Below are 21,748 nucleotides of genomic sequence, written 5' to 3' on the forward strand. Positions count from 1 at the left end.
GGCAAAAGAAGGAGAACCAATTGATAAGACAAGCAATCAAAAGTTGGTCGGGAAGTTGATCTATTTGCCACACACTTGACCAAATATCACATTTGCAGTCAGTCAGTATATGCATCATACATATTCTTCTCATTTGGATGCAAAATACAGGATCTTGAAATATTTGAAGGCTACTCCATGAAAAGGAATTTTGATTTCAATCCATAGACACCTTAGAGTTAAGGCATATACAAATGCAGATTGGGTAGGATGTCCAAATGATAGAAAGTCTACCTTTGGCTACTGCGCGTATGTAGGAGGCACCTTAGTAGCATGGAGAAGCAAGAAACATGCAGTAGTTGTGTGATCTAGTGCTGAAGCAGAATTTAAGGCTTTACCTCAAGGTACTTGTGAGGTACTATAGTTGAAGGGGCTTCTTTATGAGCTTGGGACAGTTTAGAGGCACCTACACAGCTGTATTCGGACAGCAAGTTAGCTATCAGCATAGCTCATAATCCGGTACAGCATGATAGGATTAAGCATGTGGAGATCGACAAGTACTTCATCAAGGAAAAGGTTGAGACTGAGCAGGTTCAAAATACCTTTGTTACCTCCGATAATTAGTGGGCTGATGTGCTTATTGCTTACAAAAAGCTTACGTGTCAAGATGTTCACTAGTACCATTGGCAAGTTGGGAATGATAAATATCTATACCCCAACTTGAGGGGGGGGGTGTTGAAATACAGATTTACAAAGTTTACTTTCCATATTTGGGGTTGCCTAGTTTAGTTTGGATTTACTAGGATTTTATTTTTCTTGTAAGATTCCTACACTGGGAAGATTGGTTTGTTTTGTATTTGGTAAGTTTTTAATATAAATAAAGCTCCTACTGTGTCCTTCAGACGCAAGTAAGGATTCATTCAGCTCTTCCAAGATCCAAAAATACCAATTTTAGCCCAAACTAAGTCCTAGAACCAACCAAGATGGCCAACAAGTTGGCTCAAGATGAGCTAGCAAAAAATGTACCAACTCAGCTGAGATTTCACAAGATTTCAGTTTTTTGAGCCACTAGTTCCCCATCTAGATTGAGCTTGAGCCATGCTTCAATAATCTCAACTCAAAGGATAGGATTTTGTGTAGTTGATTGGGGACACAAGATTGTAGGTTATAGAGGTTGGATGGGGATAAAACTTGGAGAGAACATAGGTAAAGATACGGGGATGATCCCTAACGTTTGGGACTGCTATGACGGTTGGATTGGTTGTAGATCTACGTTTGAAATTTTGGGTGTTTCGAGAGAACAAAAATTCAGACAAATAGGGATAAAACCTCAGATGTAGGATGGTGATTTGATGTGTAATCTTTATTGGGTAAATGAGATTATATGTATAGACTATAGGATGGATTTCCAATGGATTCTAATGGTTAAATTATACTAGATATAGGGTTTAGTGGCTAGAATTAATGGTAAACGAAGATAGAAAAAAAGTGGAAAAGAAATAATTGAGGATTGGGTTTTAGAGGTTTAGAAGAAATTTCTTGGGGAGGGGGTGATTTAGGGCCTGGGCGGGAGATCAAATCTGGCCGGGGTACCGTGGTGGGCGAGTCATTGCCCTGATCTGAAAAATAGCGAAACTTTGCCTAATCAAATTTTTTAGGAAAAAAAAAAAAAAAAAAAAAAAAAAAAAAAAAAAAAAAAAAAAAAAAAAACAAAAAGCCAGGATTTGAAGCGAAGTTGAAATCTCTAAAATTTTAAAACAAGCTCAAGAACCAAACAGGGCCAAGGAAGGGGGGGGTGAAAAAAAGGAAAGGGGGAGGGGGGAACGACCTTGACCATGTAGAAATTTTTAGCAATAAGATGGAGAAGAAATCGCATTAAGAGAGATAGAGAGAGAATTGCAAGGCTTGCAAGGGGGTGTGGAGGAGATGGTCACATCGACACAACCATGTTATGCCATTGTATCTCACCTGTAGCAATAAACAGAACTCATAATTCAATTCATCAATTAATGGCTCAATTGAGCAATAATATCTAATATTTATAGCCACATTGGCCAACATAGTTTCATACTCAAACTCAGAATCAGATAATGACTCCAAGATAGACTCCTTTACAAAAGGAAAAGGCCTAACCCAATCCTTAACCTATTAGGTAACCTAAACTGGCCAATAAACTGAAATTATAAAGGAACTGGACTTAAAATAGGACTCTACTAAACTAATGAAACCCGATTTCCTACTTTGCTAATTACAAAGTAAACCCATCCAATGAAAAACCAAATACATATATCCTTGACTATTTCAAAGGAAAGAAGTCAAATTTGATGATGAATCTGCATCACATTTGCTTCCTAGCTTAACTTTTCTTATAAGATGCTATGATTTGAAGTGCAAATTGAAAATTATCTGGAAATGAAAACTGAAAGAGGAGGAAGCAGAAGGATTTGAAGATATATTCCCGAAAAGGAGCCAGATTTTCTGGCTGTACACTGCACAGGACAGGAATCTTTCCTGGCTTCCTTCAAATCCTACGGCTTTCAGATCATCAAGGAATGAGAAATTTTCCTGTTACTACTACCGCAGGTTTCCTTTTTAAGATCAATAAGCAATTTCTTTTTACTTTTTAATTGGATAGATTAACCAGCTCTCTTATTCTTGTTACATGTAAACACAATTGATCTTCTTCTCAGCAAGAGATCAACATATCAACAAAAAGCAAATCCCATCTACGCACTTGGAGTGGTAAAGCAATATAAATTTTGGAAGTCAACAAATACCTACAATACTAAAATAACATTTTTAAGAGATCGATCCTTCAACCAAACAATACCAGAAAAATGTCAGCTAAAACTGAAAGTTTACACATCTCATAAATTAGCTTCCCCCAAACACCCCCCCCCCCCCTTCAAAAAAAAAAAAAAGAAGAAGACAGACAGAAAAAAGATAAGCTTATGACCTGACTGTCTGATCAGTGTGAATCCCAACAAGAAGAAAGTCTCCAAGCCCTCGAGCAAGTCTCAGTACCTAAACATGACATGGTAGCAAACCATTAATCAGTACAACTTAAAGTTTTTCTTTCCGGAAGAGACAGAGAGAGAGAGGCTAGGGCGGGGGTGTTAAGAAGGGAATAAACCTACTTGCACATAATATATGGAAAGTCAAAAGTAGCAGCAGCAACATAACAGCAATTGTCATTTAAGAGGACAAACAAATATAAGAAATGAAATGTTTGTCTTGATTTGCTAGGTGTACCCAGTATACCTTAACAAATACCACCAGGGCAACCTTGATAAATGTCATGTCCCACCCTAAAACCATTATAATATTGTATTCACCATGTTGAATTTGTCCCACATAAAAATATTCCCATAACTAAATTAGGAGATTATATGAAGTTTCAGTAATAGCAGCCCAAATATTTGCTGAACCACGGGGTAGATACAAAAAACAAAGCACTGTATCAAAATCCAAAGATAAGGTCAGCTGAAATTAAGGGTTCTCAGACAAGTGAAAGTTAAAAACCTCATGCTGGCTTCAAAATACTGAATTTCAACAGAAGCCACACATTTTGAGAATGACAGCACAATTCCCATGGAAAGCCAAAAGCCTTACTGTCATTGATTTTTTCCACTTTCCAAAACAAACTTCATTAAAATGGTCCTCGTGAATTATCTACAGAAGCTTGTCTACCAGAGGTTTTACCCAACTATGTCCTGAACCTTGTCCCCTAAAGCAAGTGGAGATAAATGTGGCTAAGTGCCATTACCTATTAGTGTGGGCTGTGTGGCATCACAAGGGTTCTCCCGTGCCATACTAAAAACTCTCAAAACGGTATCAGCTAGAGTAAGAATTCGATCAACTCTAAGAATCTGTGAACGGACAGAGTCAAACTCTTCTCCAAGGCCTCCTGGAAAACTCATTACTGCAAGTTGCCTCCTTTCTTGGGCATCACTCTTGTATCAGAGGTCATAGATAGAGTAAAGCTCAGTCTTCATAAATACGCTTAATCAGCAAAATACTGAGTTAAATGTCTTCCCTTTCCATCTACGTGACAAAACTCCTGTGCAATTTATAAATTTTGGACAGATTATTCTCACCAAAATATAAACTCCCGTAAGTCTTTTACTATATCCAAGATTTCAAGTGAGTTACAAGCATAGTAAGACATTTTGCCGGTTTTTCGCCGAAACTTGGCAATATTTCTTTGTTTCAGTAAGTAGTGACACGAAACCCTCTGGGGAAAATCGTCATTCAGTCAATATCTTGCCGATTTATTGCCTATATACCATTTGAGAGTCAAAGTTTTGCCTCATCTAGGCAAAATTTTGACTCTCAAAACCATAGTTGTCAAGGCATAGCGACGCCTTGGCGGTGATAGAGAGGCTGAGGCGAGGACCACCTCAGGGGGAGGCCATAAGGCGGTCACCTCAGGCTCTGAGGCATCGCCGATGAGTCGTAGACGACGCATCGGACGCATTAGACCCCTAGGCGACCGCCTTTTTGGTTTTTAAAAAACCACCATTTTTTTTATTCCAAATCAAAGGCCAAAAATGAATTGGAAATTAGATTCAAATTGGGAATGATATAATGGCTGAATGGTTACATAAATGTTACATGGGATCATTTGTCACATTAATTCATTAACACACCAAAAAAAAAAAAGAGGGAAAAATCGAGAATTTGTCGAGTGAAAACCCGAAATCCCTAATTCCCTAACGTCTCTCTTCTTCCTCTTTGCCTCTCCCTCTGCTACTCTCTTCCAGACAATCGATGACAACCACTAGTGACACCAGCGACAGTCAAAGACATCACTGGCGACAGCAGTACAACTGCTTTTTACTTCTGCGACTGCTAGCGACACCTGCTACTCTGTTATTTCTGCTTCTTTTTTTCCCATCATACAAAAACCACCGTAGTTGCAGCGGCAGCAACCTCCGGCGGCAGCAACTTCCGGCGGCAGCGGAAGACTGTTAGAGCAAGAATTTTTCCTTTGTATACTTCTCGCTTTCGGTCACTCTCGAGTTGGCAGCACTGTATCGGATAGCTAAAGTTTGTAACTTCTCGACACGCCTTCTTTTCCTATTTCTATCTTTGATGAAATCGTAGGATTTTTTCTTTTGTATACGTTCATTTAGCCTATCAAGATGATTGCATTAAAATTTGATGTTTGGGTTTACTTGCTGGTTATTGGCTTGTGTGCTTTTGATCACCCTGTCGTTCTTATTAATTAAGTAGGATTGATCACCATTGCTACTAGTAGGTCCCTGCAAACAGCCACACAAAACCTGCAGTATTTTGGTTTAGACTTGGATCAGTTAGTTGTCTTGATTCAGAATGGGCTTTTTCTCAAGTTAGGGAGCTTTTGCTCTTCTGATTGGGAAATTAGAAATCAAGACAGAACATCTGGATTGATGCAGGGATTTTAGAGTTCAGAATATAAAATCAAGAATGACCAAAATTATTGATTATGAAGTAAACAGTAACAAGATTCAGAAGAACAATGACTCAGTTTAGGAATCAGTTTAGAACGAGATTCAGAAGAAGAATGACTCATGCATCTATGTGTTTACTATTTAGTCACATTTTATCGTATCTTGATTCATGTTAATGATAGTATGATACTTGGAATTTATTTAGGACCTACTATGTGTGGTTTCTAGTATGTTGGATGACTTAAGGTAGGCTAAATGGCTAATATTAGTTTTTTTATTATATAAGATATGATAGGTTTATAATGAATTAGTGTATGAGATATACACTAAAAAGTAAAAATTTCACTTAAAATGCCTCGACCGCCTCAAAAGCGCTTCGAAGGGCGCCTTGTCGACTCATTACCTCAACTAGCTAAAACCGCCTCGCATCACCTCGTCACCGTGACAACTATGCTCAAAACTAGAGCTTCTCTCTCTTCATTAACTTGATTCTTGCACTTTTCTGTGTCGATCTTCAACATATGTGAGTTGTTCTTGCATGATTGTCATAGGCAGTTAAGCCTATTCGGTATCCCTATTCTCATTTCCCACATACATGAATTCTTGAGCCACAGGATGACGATCTACAGTTTGCAACTATCTCAACAACCATCAACAAGGGATGTCATGGGGACAGGATGTACATATTTTAGGGGAGAACATAATATATAGTACGATGAAGCATCAACCGGGGATGGATCCACCAAGACACGATACTTGGTATTGGGAAGATGGGACCACTATGTACTTGCCTACACCTGTATAGTTGTACACTAGACTACTTGTAAACTTGTATAATGAATTTTAGATGTTCTCTTCTTTCTTGCAATTTAATGAAGATCTCTGTGTTCTCTTGCATCACTTGTATACTTAATTACTTATATTGCTTTATATTCATGTTCCAAACTTCCAGTTTCGCCTACATCCATCCGCGCATGTGCCTATCAAGAACACTACTTTAGGTTGGGTTTTTAGGTAAACATAATACTCCCAGTGTATTTATTAGCCTCAAATTAGGCTAGACACCAAAAACTGGCCAAAATGACCTCAAATACCCCCCAGAACTGGAGGTGAAATTCCACCAAAACATTCCCAAAATTATGCGACATATCACCAAAATATCAGGGTTTTGATGGTTTCTCTGGCTGGCGAAACCCAGTGAAATTTTGAGCTAGTGGTTACAAGATCCACAATACGGTCAGCCATAGAATTAAATACTTGTCCTAAGATACGTGCATCAGTAATTTCTCAATTCTCATCACCTACAAGGGCTGATTTAGGTAAGTGGGCTCGATGCCCATGTCTAGTGAGAACCACCTTCACAATAATCTTCCAACAATTGGAGGATGGAAAAATAACCTCACTCATAGCAGTCTTAGGACCATTAGTTAAACATTCTTCTGCTGAATAAAAGTAAATCAATCAATAAACAATAAGGAAATCCCCCTCCAAAAAAAAAAAAATCTTTAAGCAGATTGACAAACCAGCCAAAACAGGTCCGCAAACCAGCTAAAACAAATCTGCACAGCAGCCGGACTTTCTTTTCACAACAGGTCCACAAAATAAAGACTAGCAGAGCCATCTTCAAAAAGAACAATACCTAAATAACTCAGCTTCTGTCCAAGACTTAACAAAGAGATAGAAAAGATACGGATGCCCGGCAGCAACAGTGTACAGAGACAAAAGGATTTCCAATTCCTTGCTTGAATTGAACAGATCAAAAGTTCATACCTTCAGAGAGACGGGGGTAAGAGAACTGGGGAACAGAAATTGTCTTCAACCCCCCCCCCCCCCAAACAAAAGAAAAAGACAATTGCAGTCGCTTCAACCAATAAAAACACAAAAAAAGAGATGAAAGGAGAGCTTACCACAGTCTGGTTGTAGTTGTAGTAACACTTCTCTGATACCATGTGAATTGTAACTATAACAAGACAAAAAGAGAGGAGAGAAGAGGAGAAGAAAGCTCAATTTTGAAGGATAGAACTGGAGAAGCCTTCAAAACCCAGTAGCTTTATTTATGTCTGAACAAGTAGAGAAATCAGAATAAAATAAGGACTTTAGACGTCCTAATACAACTCAAGTTACTCAACAAAGGGCTTCCACTTCCAGCCATATCGAGAAATAGCGCCAGCCTGGTTTGCCTATTTTTCCCTTCTAACAAGTAACAAACCATGATATGATTCATGAACTTTTTACATTCACAAAAAAAGCCAGTACTAAAAGACTTAGGGTAGACATAAGATACCCTTAGGAGAAGTGGTGGAAAAGATACCCATGGCTTAGGCCTTGTATGTGGCAAGGATCCATGTAACCAACCCCATTCAGTTGGGATAAGCCTTGTAGTGTTGTTGTTGTCATAAGAAAACCCAGTACTAAAAGGTTGAAACTTGTACCTACAATCAATAATCTATTTGTTGTTTATGAACTGGCGAAGAGAAGCATTTTTCCCCTCTAGATTTTTTTTGTTATCATTTTTATTGGAAACAAATGGGGGGTATACTTGCTTATTTGTGAACAATAACTTATGTAAATGAATTACAAATACAAAAGCATTTACTTAGTGTCTATCTTAATTTCTACCAGCTATATAGTATCAAACATAGGTCACAAACCACAAGTACCAGTTTGAGTTGTATAATAACGAAAAATAGACATTTGGCTATAAGCTTGTGTTGGAGGGATCATCATAAATGAATTAAGTATGTAGTTCATGGTAAAAAAAAAAAATTCGGCCAGAGCGACTGCGATACAAGGAGCTACTTATTGTAATGCAGCAGGTGAGTTTGCCATTTCGGCTACCACAATAGTGTACTCCATCGCCCCCTTTCCTGGAAAGTAGTCACTACCTGAGCCACAAAAGAAGCTTTTTGACCAATAAAGCCCTGGATTCGACCATGTTTTCAAAATACATATTTGGGTTTTCAGCAGGTTCATACCAGAGATAATCATATCAAACCAGAACCTCTGACGTGCAGCCAAAGTCCAGAAACTGAATGAAAAGAAGCTGAAGAAGAAGACGAAAGAGAAGGGGGGGAAAAAAGACGCTGAAGAGAAGACGCAAGGGGTTAAAGAACAGCATCAGTGGTCTGCATACCCCTAAAGCTTTATTTATAGATGAAGATTACAGCCCTAATCACTTACTAATTCCGAGTACATTCCCAAAAAAAAAAAAGACTCAGATTCTAGAGACAATTTTCAGAAACGAAAGAAAATATAAACTAAAGCTATTAGGAAATAAGTAGCTGTCTAATTCTGTAGTGCACCCAATACTTTCTAAATTTGTAACTACTTTTCCTCCAAGCCAGAACTCTCTATTTTTGAGACTGCTTGGAGTCCAAGATGCCACGACTTGCTCTCCAAGTAGCTATTAGGCTATCACAACACCCCCCACCTCTCAAGCTAGAGAGTATTGATCACTCCTAGCTTGCAGCATCCTTCTACAAAGGCTGGACCAGGCAAAAATTTCGTGAAGATGTCTCAAACTAGATAGTGCCAGTCTAATGGTGACACAGTGTACGTCTTTGCAGCGTAAGTGTCAAAATCAGCCAAATAGTACAGTCCCCCTTTCTCAATTCCTCCACCAATCCTTTTGGTCCAAAGATCCTGTTTGGGCAAGATTGGTGGTGGATGTATTTTGACTCTGCTCTAACTATTGTAGGCATTTCAGGATTCGATTGAGGTCAACACTAGGAGACAAGGAACTTGTAAATGCCACCAAAGCGGATACAGATGAGTTGTTAGTGGAATTCTCTCCACTAGATGCTATCACATTAACATAGTTTTCTGCCCACTCTAGTAGGATATGTTTGTCCCAACAATTTTCTTCTATATGATTTTGCTTGCCACACTAGTAACACACCAGATTTCCTTTGGATAAATTTGGCAGGGGAGTTCGACCTCCTCCCCTTCCTCTTCCTCAACCAATACCCCTTCCACGTGATGGAGATAAGAGCCATGGCGATGGCCTGCAACTATTGCTGAGTTCTCCTTGCTTCCTTGAGTATTCATTTGTCCACTAATACGCAATAACCTGTAGAAAGCATCACTCAAGGTAGGTATAGTTTCAGATGTCAAAATTTGAATTTTACTTGCCAAAAATTCTAGATCCAAACCAGCCAAAAATTTTGACATAGAATTCAGCCTGTTATCTTTAAAGTTTCAAATTGGTAAGAAGGGGCTGATGTTGCGGCAATTTTTCAACTAATCCTTTAAATACATTATAATATTCCATCAACGAGCAACCATTCTGAGAGTAATTGAACATCCGATTATACAAATCATAGACTCGTAAAAAAAAATTTCCTGACCAAAGGAATCACACAAGTCCTCCCATAGCTGCTTAAGGTGTCATAAAACATAATGTTATTTACAATAGGAGAATCAACGCTAGTCCAAATCCATACCTTAACTTCAGCATCTTCAGGAGTCCGGGTTTCATGTGCAGAAACAGTGGTTATATCCTTCGTATCAACCTCAGGACAATCTTCTTTCAACTACTTTGATATTCCTTGAACATGAATAAATGCATACATCGCCTTTGCCCGAAGAAAATATTTTTCAACTTCTTTCAACTTGATACTTGTAATTTGGAATGGCATGCCTTCCTTGGACAGAATTTTCAAAGGAACAGCCATTGTGGAAGCTTAAAACTCTACTACAGATAGTATGAACAGCCATGGACATAGAAGACTTGATTGTCTTCTTAAAATTTCATTCTTGTGAACATTACACCATTGCAGCTTAAGGCTTTTACAGCCTGATAAGCCCCTAATAACCCACGTCTACCAAAGGAAGAATAAGAAGAGAAGCAAGGATCAGCAGCAGCAAAGAGCAGGGAGGCAGACCTATCAGCAAGGGGACAAGTGGCATGATTCTATTGGGCAGCACCCATAACCAAAAGCATGCAGAGGAGCTCCCAGGTGGCAGTGGAGGTTTGTTAGAGCGGTGAGGAATAGGAGAAGGCACGGGGAGCTTGAGAGAAGGAGGGAAAAAAGAGGCAAGCAAGTGCTTGAGGAGAGGGAGACCTCTGGGGAATGGCCTAGCCATGGTATCATGTTCTTATTTATCTGAGTTTTGATTTGGTTTACTTAATTTCAGTAGTCTTTATCAGTCATTAGAATCACACTCTGTAGTCAGCAGCTATTTCCGATCAGAGTTGCCTAATGAAATAGATTGTTACTTCAATATTATCCTGCTGAAATACGATTCTGAGCTCATAGCTTTCTGGTGTTATTTCCTATTTGTCTGTTACAAGTAAAGGATTAATGAACAGAGCTATATTTTGTTGCTGTCTGTATTGAATCTGTAGCCATGAATGATAATATCCATTGCTGTCAATAAGGATTTGGTGGGACTCAGGCCAAGCTCGAGAGGGTTCTATCACAGCCACACACGGTTTACACTCACACACACACACACACACTAAAAAACACCAAATGATGGAACTTAAATGGCCACGACCTCAGTAGAATGGATCTGATACCATATAACAAACCAGAACCTCCACTGAGGTGCAGCCGAAGGCCAGAAACTGAATGAAAAGAAGCTAAAAAAGAAGAAGAAAATAGAAGAAAAGAAGAGGTTGAAGAGAAAACGCAATGATGTATAGACCAGCTCCAATGGTCTACATCTCTACCCCTAAAGCTTTATTCATAGATGAAGATTACAACCCTAATCACTTCTAATTCTGAGTACATTCCAAACATAAAACACTATCTAATATTCTCGAGACAGTTCTCAAAAAAGAAAGAAAATATAAACTAAAGCTATTAGGAAATCAGTAACTTCCTAATTTTGTGGTGCACCCAATACTTTCCAAATTTGCTACTTTTCCTGCAAGCCAAAACTTTCTATTTTTCAGACAGCTTGGACTCCAAGAAGCCACAACTTGCTCTCCAAGTAACTCTTACGCAATCGCAACAATATTGAACCTTGCCTACTTAAGAGAGTTATGAAAAATATATATATAGAGCAAAAATAATCTCTACATGGTCTTCATTGACATTGAAAAAGCATGAGATAAAGTCACAAGATGAACTTCTGACAGATACAAGAGAAGACAATGGTGTCACGTAAACATGTGGACATAATTAATGGTAAGTATGATGGTGTGGTGACTAGCATAAGAACCTTTCTTCTTCTTTTTCCTTTTTCTCTTTTTATCATTTTGGGGTTGTTTTTTTTTTTTTTTTTTTTTTTTTTGGGGGGGGGTGTGGGGGGAGGAATGGTTTGTGGGGTGTCAAGGAGGTGGATACTCAATTGCATTTGGGTTACACCAAAGATCAGCCACGAACCTTTATTGTTTGACCTTGTCATAGATAATTTAACCTAGGGCATACAAGATGAGGTTCCTTGGTGTATGTGTTTTATGATGCTATTATCTTGGTGGATGAGCAGAGTATGAGACAAAAGCAAGGATTGATGCCAAATTGGAGTTGCGGATATCAACCTCAGAACCAGAAGGTCATTAGTAGTACAAAAATGGTATACATGGTGTGTAAGTTTTACCATACTAGGATTGAATGAGGTGATGAATATTGATACAAGGGAGATTCCACAAAGTGATTATCATAGACATCTAACCTGAATGGTAAATAAAGGAGGTGATTGAAAGATTGATGTTACACAACAAGAAGCCTCGTCCCAACTTAATGGGCTTGACTACATGGGTTCTTGCTTTCCAATTAGCCCTATTTGAGGCTAATCTAGATACACTGCCTAAGGCTCTTTTTGGTATCAATTCTCATTCTCTATTATGCTTATTTAAAAGAAATAAGCACAAGAATTCATTATTGGTCAAGAATGAAAAATGATTTGGTGAATTTTGTCAAAAATAAATTATGGAATGAAAAATAAGTTTGATGTCAAAATAAAAACTTGTTTGAAAATGATAGTGAACAAGTGAGAAAAAAGGAAAAAAAGTAAAAATTTATTAAAAAAAAAGTGTAGTGACTATTTTACCCTTAAGTAAACATGCACATAAATGAAGAGAATGAAATTCTCATCATAATCCATAATAAACATTGTCTTTTATGAATTTTGGAGGTTTTTTTATTATTTAAAAAATAATAATAATAAAAAAAAAACTGATAATAGATGCCAAACAATTTAAAATAATGAAAATTTCTCATAATTAAGGCTCTTTTTGGTATCAATTCTCATTCTCTATTATGAGAATTTTTTATTATTTTAAATTGTTTGGCACCTATTATCATTCTCATTTTTATTTAATATAATAGAAAAACCTCTAAAATTTACAATGGACTTTTTATCTATTGTGGTTTATGGGTAAGAATTCATTCTCCTCATTTATGCGGAGGTTTACTTAAAATTTTAAAGTGAAGATGAGGGTACAATAGTAAATAACCATTTTTTTAATAAAAACCACTCCCAAACTCTCTCTCAAACCCTAACGTAAGCTTAAGAACGAACGACTCTTCTCCTTTTCTCACATCTCACTCACGGTGACTCCAACTTGCAATCGCTCGCGGTGGAGTTTCAGCCTGCAATCGCTCGCGGTGGAGTTTCGGCCTGCAATCGCTCGCGGTGGAGTTTCAACCTCCAATCGCTCGTGGTGGAGTTTCAGCCTGCAATCGCTCGCGGTGAACTTCCAGCCTGCAATCACTCGCGGTGGAGTTCTAATTTGCAATCGCTCGCGGTAGAGTTCTAACCTGAAATTGCTTGCGGTGGAGTTTTAACCTGCAATTGATTCTCAAGGTGTACAAGAACGAAACCCTTGCCTGAGAATGAAGCAGAACTCGGAGTCCTCAGGTTTTTTTCCCCTATCTTTTCGCCTGAAATCCCCCATCTAGGGTTCTTGATTCCTCGTCGTTTTCAGGTAAATTCAGAGTTTTTGTCTTTTTTGTCTTTTTTTTGGTAAACACACTGTAAACGAGTGTGATTTTCATTCTGTTGTTTGAGAACCCTATAATCTTTGTGTCGTATTTCATCTGTTATTTGTCAATATTTGTCAACCCGTTTGTTTTTCTAGTACTGGTGGGTCATTAATTTGTGTGTAAATGTGAAGGAATTCATAGATTTTGTGTGTCAAATTAGTTGTGTTTGACATGAGTGGTTCCTCCCTTTCCAATTTCCAACTATCAATTAACGATTCACAAATCGAAGACCATATAGGATGGTTGCTGAACTCCCCCAAATCAGAGCATTTGTTATTTCCTTCTTTCTTCTTAGTAATGAAATTGCCAAACACAATGACCGCCCAGGAAGCAAGGAAAGTGACAAAGAAACAGAGCTTCTTTGATATTTGTGACTGGCTTCAAGTTTTCAATTCTTTATTGCTTAAAATAGTCACTCTCTCCACCTGATTCTGTTGGTATTCACAGAAAACAAGTTTTCCAATTTTACTCTATTCTTCCCAGTAAAAATCAGAAGCTGAAACTGATGTAGAGAAATCAAATACCCTCTTTTTAATTTCCTTACTGGTTTTCTGTATCATAACAGTTTCAGCAACCAACCATTTCTAGCTCAGTTAACAATGTTAGGTTTGTTTGAGAACTACCCACTTCCATGTCTAAGGCCATCAATCCAAATCAAAATACAAAACAAGCCCCACAATAGGATAAATTTAATGGGATTTTAAAGAAATCACTTGGAAGGTTTGTGATTATATAAAAAAATCTGATTCTACACTTTACAAAGCTTTCTTGCAACAAACAATCTTAAAGGAAACACCAAAATCCGACGGAGGGTTTCCTAGTGAATGTGGAAAGCTCTCATCCTCTATAGGTCACTGGCCTACCTATTTGGTATTGGTGCTTATCAAATCCTCCTTGAAGAAACCAGCTGTGATTGCTAGGTTGAACGAGTGAGGAAGCTTCTCTTTATTCACTTATTTCTTTTGTTCATTGGATGAATTTTTTTAGCAGAAATTTCTCTGACATTCAAAACAGAGGCCTTAATGCATTGATACCCCTTTCTAGGTTTCATAAACATCCTAAAGTTGGACTTACATTGGACAAATTAGTGCAGATGATATCATTCATTACTGTTATCCCGTAAATGTCTTAACAACCTAGCTAATGATCACCAAACCATTTTTCCATTTAAAGAAGACAATTTTATTTTGTGAGTTTCCTATAAAATGTCAGATGTCTTTTACAGGCATGTCGCTATTTTGGCTTTGGGTGATGATTCACTCAATGTATTGGATTCGTTGATTCTAAATAGATATGTTGATCTATCAAAAGGGGTAGTGAGGTAGAAAACCCATCTAGTTATTGTTGCCCTTGTACCCTGGTCTTCCCTATATCTTGTGATTTTGGCTAGTTGCATCATTAATTTCTTGTTTGAATCTTCATGATGGTGTCTAAAGTGTGAGATTCTTGCATGTATGTTAACATTTTGGTATGCATAATATTGCTAATCCAAGCATTGGTATGAATTGTTTTCAGAAATCCTAAATTTTTTAGTGATTGATTTTTCCACTTGGCCAACTTTATGAGTGTCTTACACTTAACACTGGATAAACAACCAACTAAGCTTGGTAAAACAACCAATATCATTTGCCATATTCTTACCTCAACTAATCATGGAGAAGGCAGAATTGGGAATTGTGGTTGGAATCTTGGGATTGACCTTAAGAGATATCTTTGACTTATATGCCACTAAGCTTGAGATTCTGATTTCATTGTTTAACCTAGTATTATTTCCATGAATGACACCTTTGTGTTTGTGGTTTGGGTTTCATTTTTAAATGCTCTTTACTTTTGTTCTAGATATAATTTATATATGTGTCAGTATATGTATTTGAAGACATAATTAATGTAGAGTTACAGACAAAGTAAAATTTCACTCAAGAATATCATTGGCTTGTTGCTGGTCTTCATTGTAAAGTGTTCACAATGTTGTCTTCCTTTGTGAAAGCATGATTATTTTTCTTTTCGAACCATTTTATACTTAATTATTTATATTTAAGTTATTTCATGTCCATGCCCCTTGGTGGCAAAAAAGACATTCTTGTAGTCTTTATTACATCTTACTTGATTACTTCAATTTATGGATCTTTAGCTCAATTGGTAGAGCACTTGGAACATGAGCATGTTTCAAGAGGATGGTGGTTCAAATCCACCAAGATTCTTTTGTTTCAATTACTAACATAGATTGTACATGACAAAGATTAGATTGCTTATTACAAGTACCTTTTATGAATTTTAATATGAACCTAAGTACTTATAAAAAATGGGAAAAAACATTCCTTTTTCATGCGAAGCATATAATTTTTCGTATTCTTTCCGTAACAAGAACATTCTTTTTTCTGTGTAACCATACATGATTTTAGCACTTAGAAATAGGAAATTCTTGCCTAGAAACAATAAATCAAAATGGAAACGTTACTGTATAACTCCTTATTTTTCTTATAAATATTTGGTGTAATTTAATTTTAGTAGACATAACACTGGAGTTATAGTGAGTGTTGATGCTTTCTTGCAAGGCTGATATTTTGTGTGGAAACCGTTCACTTGATATTTTGTGAGATGCAATAATCTTATAATTAATAATTTTTTTAATTTTATTTTGATTAATATGGCTTTTTTTTTTTTTATCATTCTTCATTTTTATTTTCTGACAAATTTTCATTTTGACATACCAAACTTATTTTTTATTCCATAATTTATTCTCGACAAAAGTCACCAAACCATTTTTCATTCTTGACCAGTAATGAATTATTGTACTCATTTATTTTAAATAGGCATAATAGAGAATGAGAATTGATACCAAAAAGAGCCTAAGAATGATAATTAATACCAAAAAGAGCCTAAGCTATGCCACTGTTATCAAGGTATCCACCTACGTGTGCCAAGGTGGCTGCCTAGGCAGGTTTTTCACTACCTAGATGTTGAACCGCTTTTTTGACATGCAAGATTTCAGCCGCTTTATTGCCTAGGCACTGCAGCTTTGTCACCTTGTGCGCCATATTGCCGCCTAAGTACTAAAGTAGTCACTTTTTCAACTTTTTGTACCATAAGTTTTTTCTTCTTTTTTATTTTGAAACATCAAATTTTGTTCTCCAAAACCATATCAAATATAATAGTTACTCATTTAACATTTTGGAAACATTAGATAGAGATTATTTAGAATAATGCGATCAATTAATTTATCCATCAAGTTAAAAAAGTGGACATAATAAATTCCGATTCAGATTTGATATTCATTTACTTAAAAAAAATGTCGGGTAAAACAAATCAGATGTTTAAGTTAAGCAACAAGCCAATAATTGCTGCCTCTTTGACATCATATTGTCACAAAGGTAGGTATAGTTACTACTTACGTTTTCATAATTATAGTTTTATATAGTTTATAATCATATGTTATGATGAGTTGAACTTTTTTTTATGTTTATGTTTATCTTTCATATTTATGTTTTTTTTAATATTTATTTAGCTTATAATATAACTATATAAGTTTTGGTATACTATTTGAGCCTCATAAAATAGTTGTACTAAAAAAAATGTGCTTCAATTGCTTTATCGCCATATTGCCGCCTAGGTACCGTTTTATTGCGTAGTAGTGCCCCAACCGACTTGGTCACCTTGTCGCCTTGACCATGCTGGGAGATCTTGCTATCTCACGATAGCGAGACGAGAGGGTCAGCGAGAGTTGAGAGATGGGAGATCTCGGTTCGAGATCTCGCTAACGGTACACTTTTGGCTGCTTTAGAGGCTTTAAAAAGCCCCTATCTCGCTCGAAAGAGGCATATCTCGCCTCTCTCAAGCCTCTCTCTCGCCCTTCTCTCGCTGGAGCTTCCATTTTGGCTGGAATTTGTTGGGGATTCAACATAGCAACATCATCAACTCATCTACAACAACAAATTCAAGCATATTTCAAGTGATTCAAGCCAATTTCAAGTGATCTTCAAGAAATGTAAGATTTTTCCCCAAATTTGAATTTTTTTCAAATAGAATGTTCTATAATGGTTGTATGAGTGTAAATATATGTTGATGATCAAGCTTTGATCAACACTTTCATGGAAAAAAATTTAATTTTCTGTTATTAATTTATTTTTTTTCTTATTTAAAATATATATTATCTAAAAAATTAAAATTAAAAATTATAAATAAATACTTATGATATGAGTGTGATTATTATTTATGTTAAACTACATTTAGAGGGCTAAAATCTCATATATTAATATTTTGATTATCATGCTTGCTGTATTTTTTTTTAATTTTTATTTAAATAATTAAATAAAAAATTATGAAAAATAATATTCTATTAAAAATTTATCTTTTTTTTTTTTTTAATGATGCTTATATTATGTAGTTTATTTTAAAAATACAAACATGTCTGTTTGAGCATTGTATATATGTTACCTTGTAACAAAGTGTGTTTTGTTGTTTTATAAATTATTTTTACATAAAATAGTTTAAAAAAATAATATGTAATTAAAAATTTATCTGTTTTTTTTTTAAAGGATGTTCATATTATGTAGTTTATTTTAAAAATACAAACATGTTTGTTTGAGCTTTGTATATGTGTTATCTTAGAACAAAGTGTGTGTTTTGTTGTTTTATAAATTGTTTTTACATGTTTTTATGTATCTAAAAATTATTCAAATGATTATTTGGGAACATTCATGTATGTATTTCAAACTTTCAGTGATGTACATTGCTTGGCAACATGGGGATCCACTGACTGCTGACAAGAAGAAATCCCGATGCAAGTATTGCCTTAAGACTTTGAATTTTGATGGTTCAACCAAATTAAAGCAACATTTGGCTGGTGGTTACAAAGATGTTTCCAAGTGTCCCAAGGTTCCTTATGAAATGCAAAAAACAATTGTAGCAACTTTAAAGGGAGGGAAACAAAAAAAGGACGAGATGGCACAAAAGCAAAGGGAATTTGAGGATACAGTGCTATCTAGACCTTTTCTTGATGTTGATGAGGAGTCAAGCGACGATGAAGGGAGGAGGAGGGTTATGGGTGTTGAGTCACGGGCCAAGTGGAGACAAATAAAGGATGCAATGGAAGCTAGCAGACAGTCCTTACATGTTGAGAATGTGAGGCAATATGAACAAATAAGGGGAGCAGGTGTTTCGGGGTCAGGGGCATCCATGCCACCTAGACATAGTTTTTAGGGAACTGAGAGGACCGAAAGGAGGAAGACTAGACATTATGATTCCTCATTTGACCAAGACCCTTCCCTCTTCAAGCAACAAGACATCTATCAAAGAAGCATTCCATATATGTTTGCTGGAGGTAGAGAAGGCAGTAGGGAGGAGGAAGCTAGGTTGGCAATCGGCAAATTCATGCTCTACAAAAACATTGCAGCCAATGTAGCCAAAACACCATACTATCAGGGGATGATCAATGCAGTTGCTAGGGCAGGTGTAGCGGTTAAAGGGCCAACAGTTTGGGAAGTAATGAATAAATATTTACCAAAGGTAAAACAGGAGGTGGATGAATACATTGGTTCATTAAAGGAAAAATGGAGTACATATGGTGTTACTGTGATGGTTGATGGATGGATTGGTCCTACTAGACAGTCCATCATTAGTTTCATTGCGAGCTGCAATGGAAAGACATCCTTCCTTAAGTCAGTGGATGCCTTAGATAAAATCAAAGATGTTGATTACCTTTATAAGCTTCTTAGGGAGGTGGTCCTCGAGGTAGAGCCAAAGAATGTTATCCAAATTGTCACAGATAATGGTGCTAACTTCAAAAAAGCTGGTGAAATGTTGATGAGGAAGAAAAGCAGCAAGATCCACCTCTTTTGGACACCATGTGCAGCACATTCAATTGATCTTATATTGAAGGACTTGGGGAAAGAAAAGTCAATCAATAATGTGGTTGTGAGGGCTAAAAGGGTAAGTAATTTTATTTATAACCATGGTTATGTGCTGAAGATGATAAGGAACCACTGTAAGGGTGATCTAGTCAGACCTGGATGGACTAGATTCGCCACCAACTATATAGCTCTAAAAAGCTTCCAAAAGAAAGTGGTGGGTCTACGGCATATGTTTGCAAGTGAGGAGTGGTTTGGTTGGCGTGGATCTAGCCATCCTGATGCAGTACTAGCCCAACAAACCATTGCTGATGATTCCTTTTGGAGGCAGCTGAATAAGACACAGGGCATTATAGGGCCTATTGTGTTTGTTTTAAGGATGGTGGATTCGGAGAAGAAGCCCACAATGCCCCACATATATGCTACCCTCGAGCAAATGAAATTGTTGGTTAGAGCTGCTGCCCCTAGCTCCTTCAAATCCTACGAGAGGATCATCGATAATAGATGGGAGATGCACTTGATGCATCCTTTGCACTTGGCTGGTGAGTCACTTTTAAGTCTTTAAGTTTTTGTTGTATACTTTAATTTACATTCTTAATTTTTTATAAGTTATAACTTATAATTTATAAACAAGTAAACAACCAAATCACTAAGTCACTAACCAAATTTTTTATTTCCACAATGCAAGCTTACTACCTCAACCCAAAGTATCATTACAAGAATGATTTGGGGCTTGATGTAAAGTTGATGAATGCGGTGCAAGACGTGGTGGAGAAGCTTGTGTCAAATCTCGTCATGCAAGGGACAATTAATGGAGAGGTGAGAACTTATTCAATTGTTTCTTCAACTTCTTGCATTAGTGCATTAAGCATATACATAATACAATAATTGAAGAATTGGTGTACAGATCAGGGAGTTCAGGGATGCCTCGGGGAGTTTTGGAAAGCCTTCTGCAGTTGCAACTAGGCAAAAAAATGATCCTGGTAAATAGTCCATTACTCTATAAGTCATTAAGTCTATAACTCTATAACTCTATAAATGATAACTGATAAGTCATATAAATATAAAGATTTACTTGCCTAATGCATTCTTATTTTTGGTTATGTAGCTGACTGATGGGTGCTATATGGAACCAGTGCGCCAAATCTCAGCGACATAGCAATTAAAGTACTCTCATAGACTTGCTCATCCTCTGGTTGCGAGAGGAACTGGAGCACCTTCTCACTCATCCATAGTAAGGTACGGAACAAATTGGGGAGTAAGAGGCTCGAGGACTTAGTGTATGTGCATTACAACATGAGATTGAGAGTAGGGCACATACAAGATGATATAGATGACGACAATCGTGAACCAATTGAGTTGACTAATATATTCCATGAGCCCCCTGCAGAAGATGAGGAAGATGATGTCATATATCAGTGGGTTAGGTATCGAGGTGGCCCAATGCTGGATGGGCCAGGAGGGTAGCTGGATCCTACCATTGCTGCTCCTATGGGCCCAGATGCTGTGGCTGAGCACGTATCTTCTGATGAGGGTTAGGCTGTTGTAGCAGCATCAGAAGGACCAACTGTAACATTTGTGGAGCCACCTCGTCGACTCGAAACAACTGAGGTGACAACTAATAGTGAGGATTCAGATGATGCACCTATCCTATAAACCTAAAAGTTGAATGTCCAGGACAAGTATGAAATAGGTGAATTAATTGGTCTAAATTTATAAGTTCTGACCAACTTAAGTTATATTGGTAGAGTTAGTTTCTTGTTACGTTCTATTCCAGTTTTAGATGTCCAAGAAGTCAGTCTAGAAATAGTTATAGTTCTGATAGGTTTTAGGTTCTATTTCTTTTAGGAGTTTATTTATACCCCCTAGAAAGAAGAATAAACACAGTTCCGATTATTTAATTCTTTTTCTCAAGCTTTGAGTGCTTATTTGTGTTTGTTCATACCGTAACCATTAATACAAGGAGTAAATATGCCAGGATGGCTGTGAGAGTACCCTGGCAGAATGTTCATACAGATCTATCATTAAATTTAGTCAACCAAATCTGAACCCTCTGTTTAATAACCTAAACTTTCTCATTTCTTACTTCCTATCACCGCTTGCCGTTCCTCTTTTCATTAAAGGCTGAAAGAACCTCTGCTTGCTGATTCCTTGTAGGGAGGTAGAGGAAGGGGTAACGTCTCTTCAATCTATTTTGCTTCAAGTTGTAAACCAACTCAGGTGATGCCCATTGCGGCTGTGCCTCCAGGACCTCCACTAACAGATATTCATCTGAAGATTTTTGGGCAGGATCCAAACCCTGGTCAGTCTCAAGTTAACGATAACCTCATTGTAGCGCAGGTAGAGGAGAGGCCTAGGCATGTGTATCCTAACGGAAATAGACTTCCGTTTCCAAATAGCAGGGCCTTCATGGTTTAACTTGGACACCTCTGAAACCAGGGTCAATTGCAGAAGTTTTCAGTCTTAAAACCCTGTAAATAATCAGAGGCAGGGGCTTCAGAAGAGAACTCCACAGAGGTTAGGATGCAACCACCTAAAACACATGGCTATGAATGAG

General features: G+C 37.1%; 1 protein-coding gene across 1 annotated transcript in view; it reads right to left on the reverse strand.

The window, feature by feature from the left end:
* The window catches only part of PECT1 (phosphorylethanolamine cytidylyltransferase 1), a 112,012-nt gene that overhangs the window by 44,512 nt on the left and 45,752 nt on the right, over positions 1–21,748 (reverse strand). The window contains exon 5 of the mRNA XM_089143746.1: positions 2,936–3,003. Coding sequence (XP_088999872.1) covers positions 2,936–3,003 — 68 coding nt within the window. The remainder of the gene's footprint in view (positions 1–2,935; positions 3,004–21,748) is intronic.

Source organism: Hakea prostrata, chromosome 2, assembly GCF_041222555.1.
Source record: "Hakea prostrata isolate BN-2017 chromosome 2, UWA_Hpros_2, whole genome shotgun sequence".
Classification (NCBI taxonomy): Eukaryota; Viridiplantae; Streptophyta; class Magnoliopsida; order Proteales; family Proteaceae; genus Hakea; species Hakea prostrata.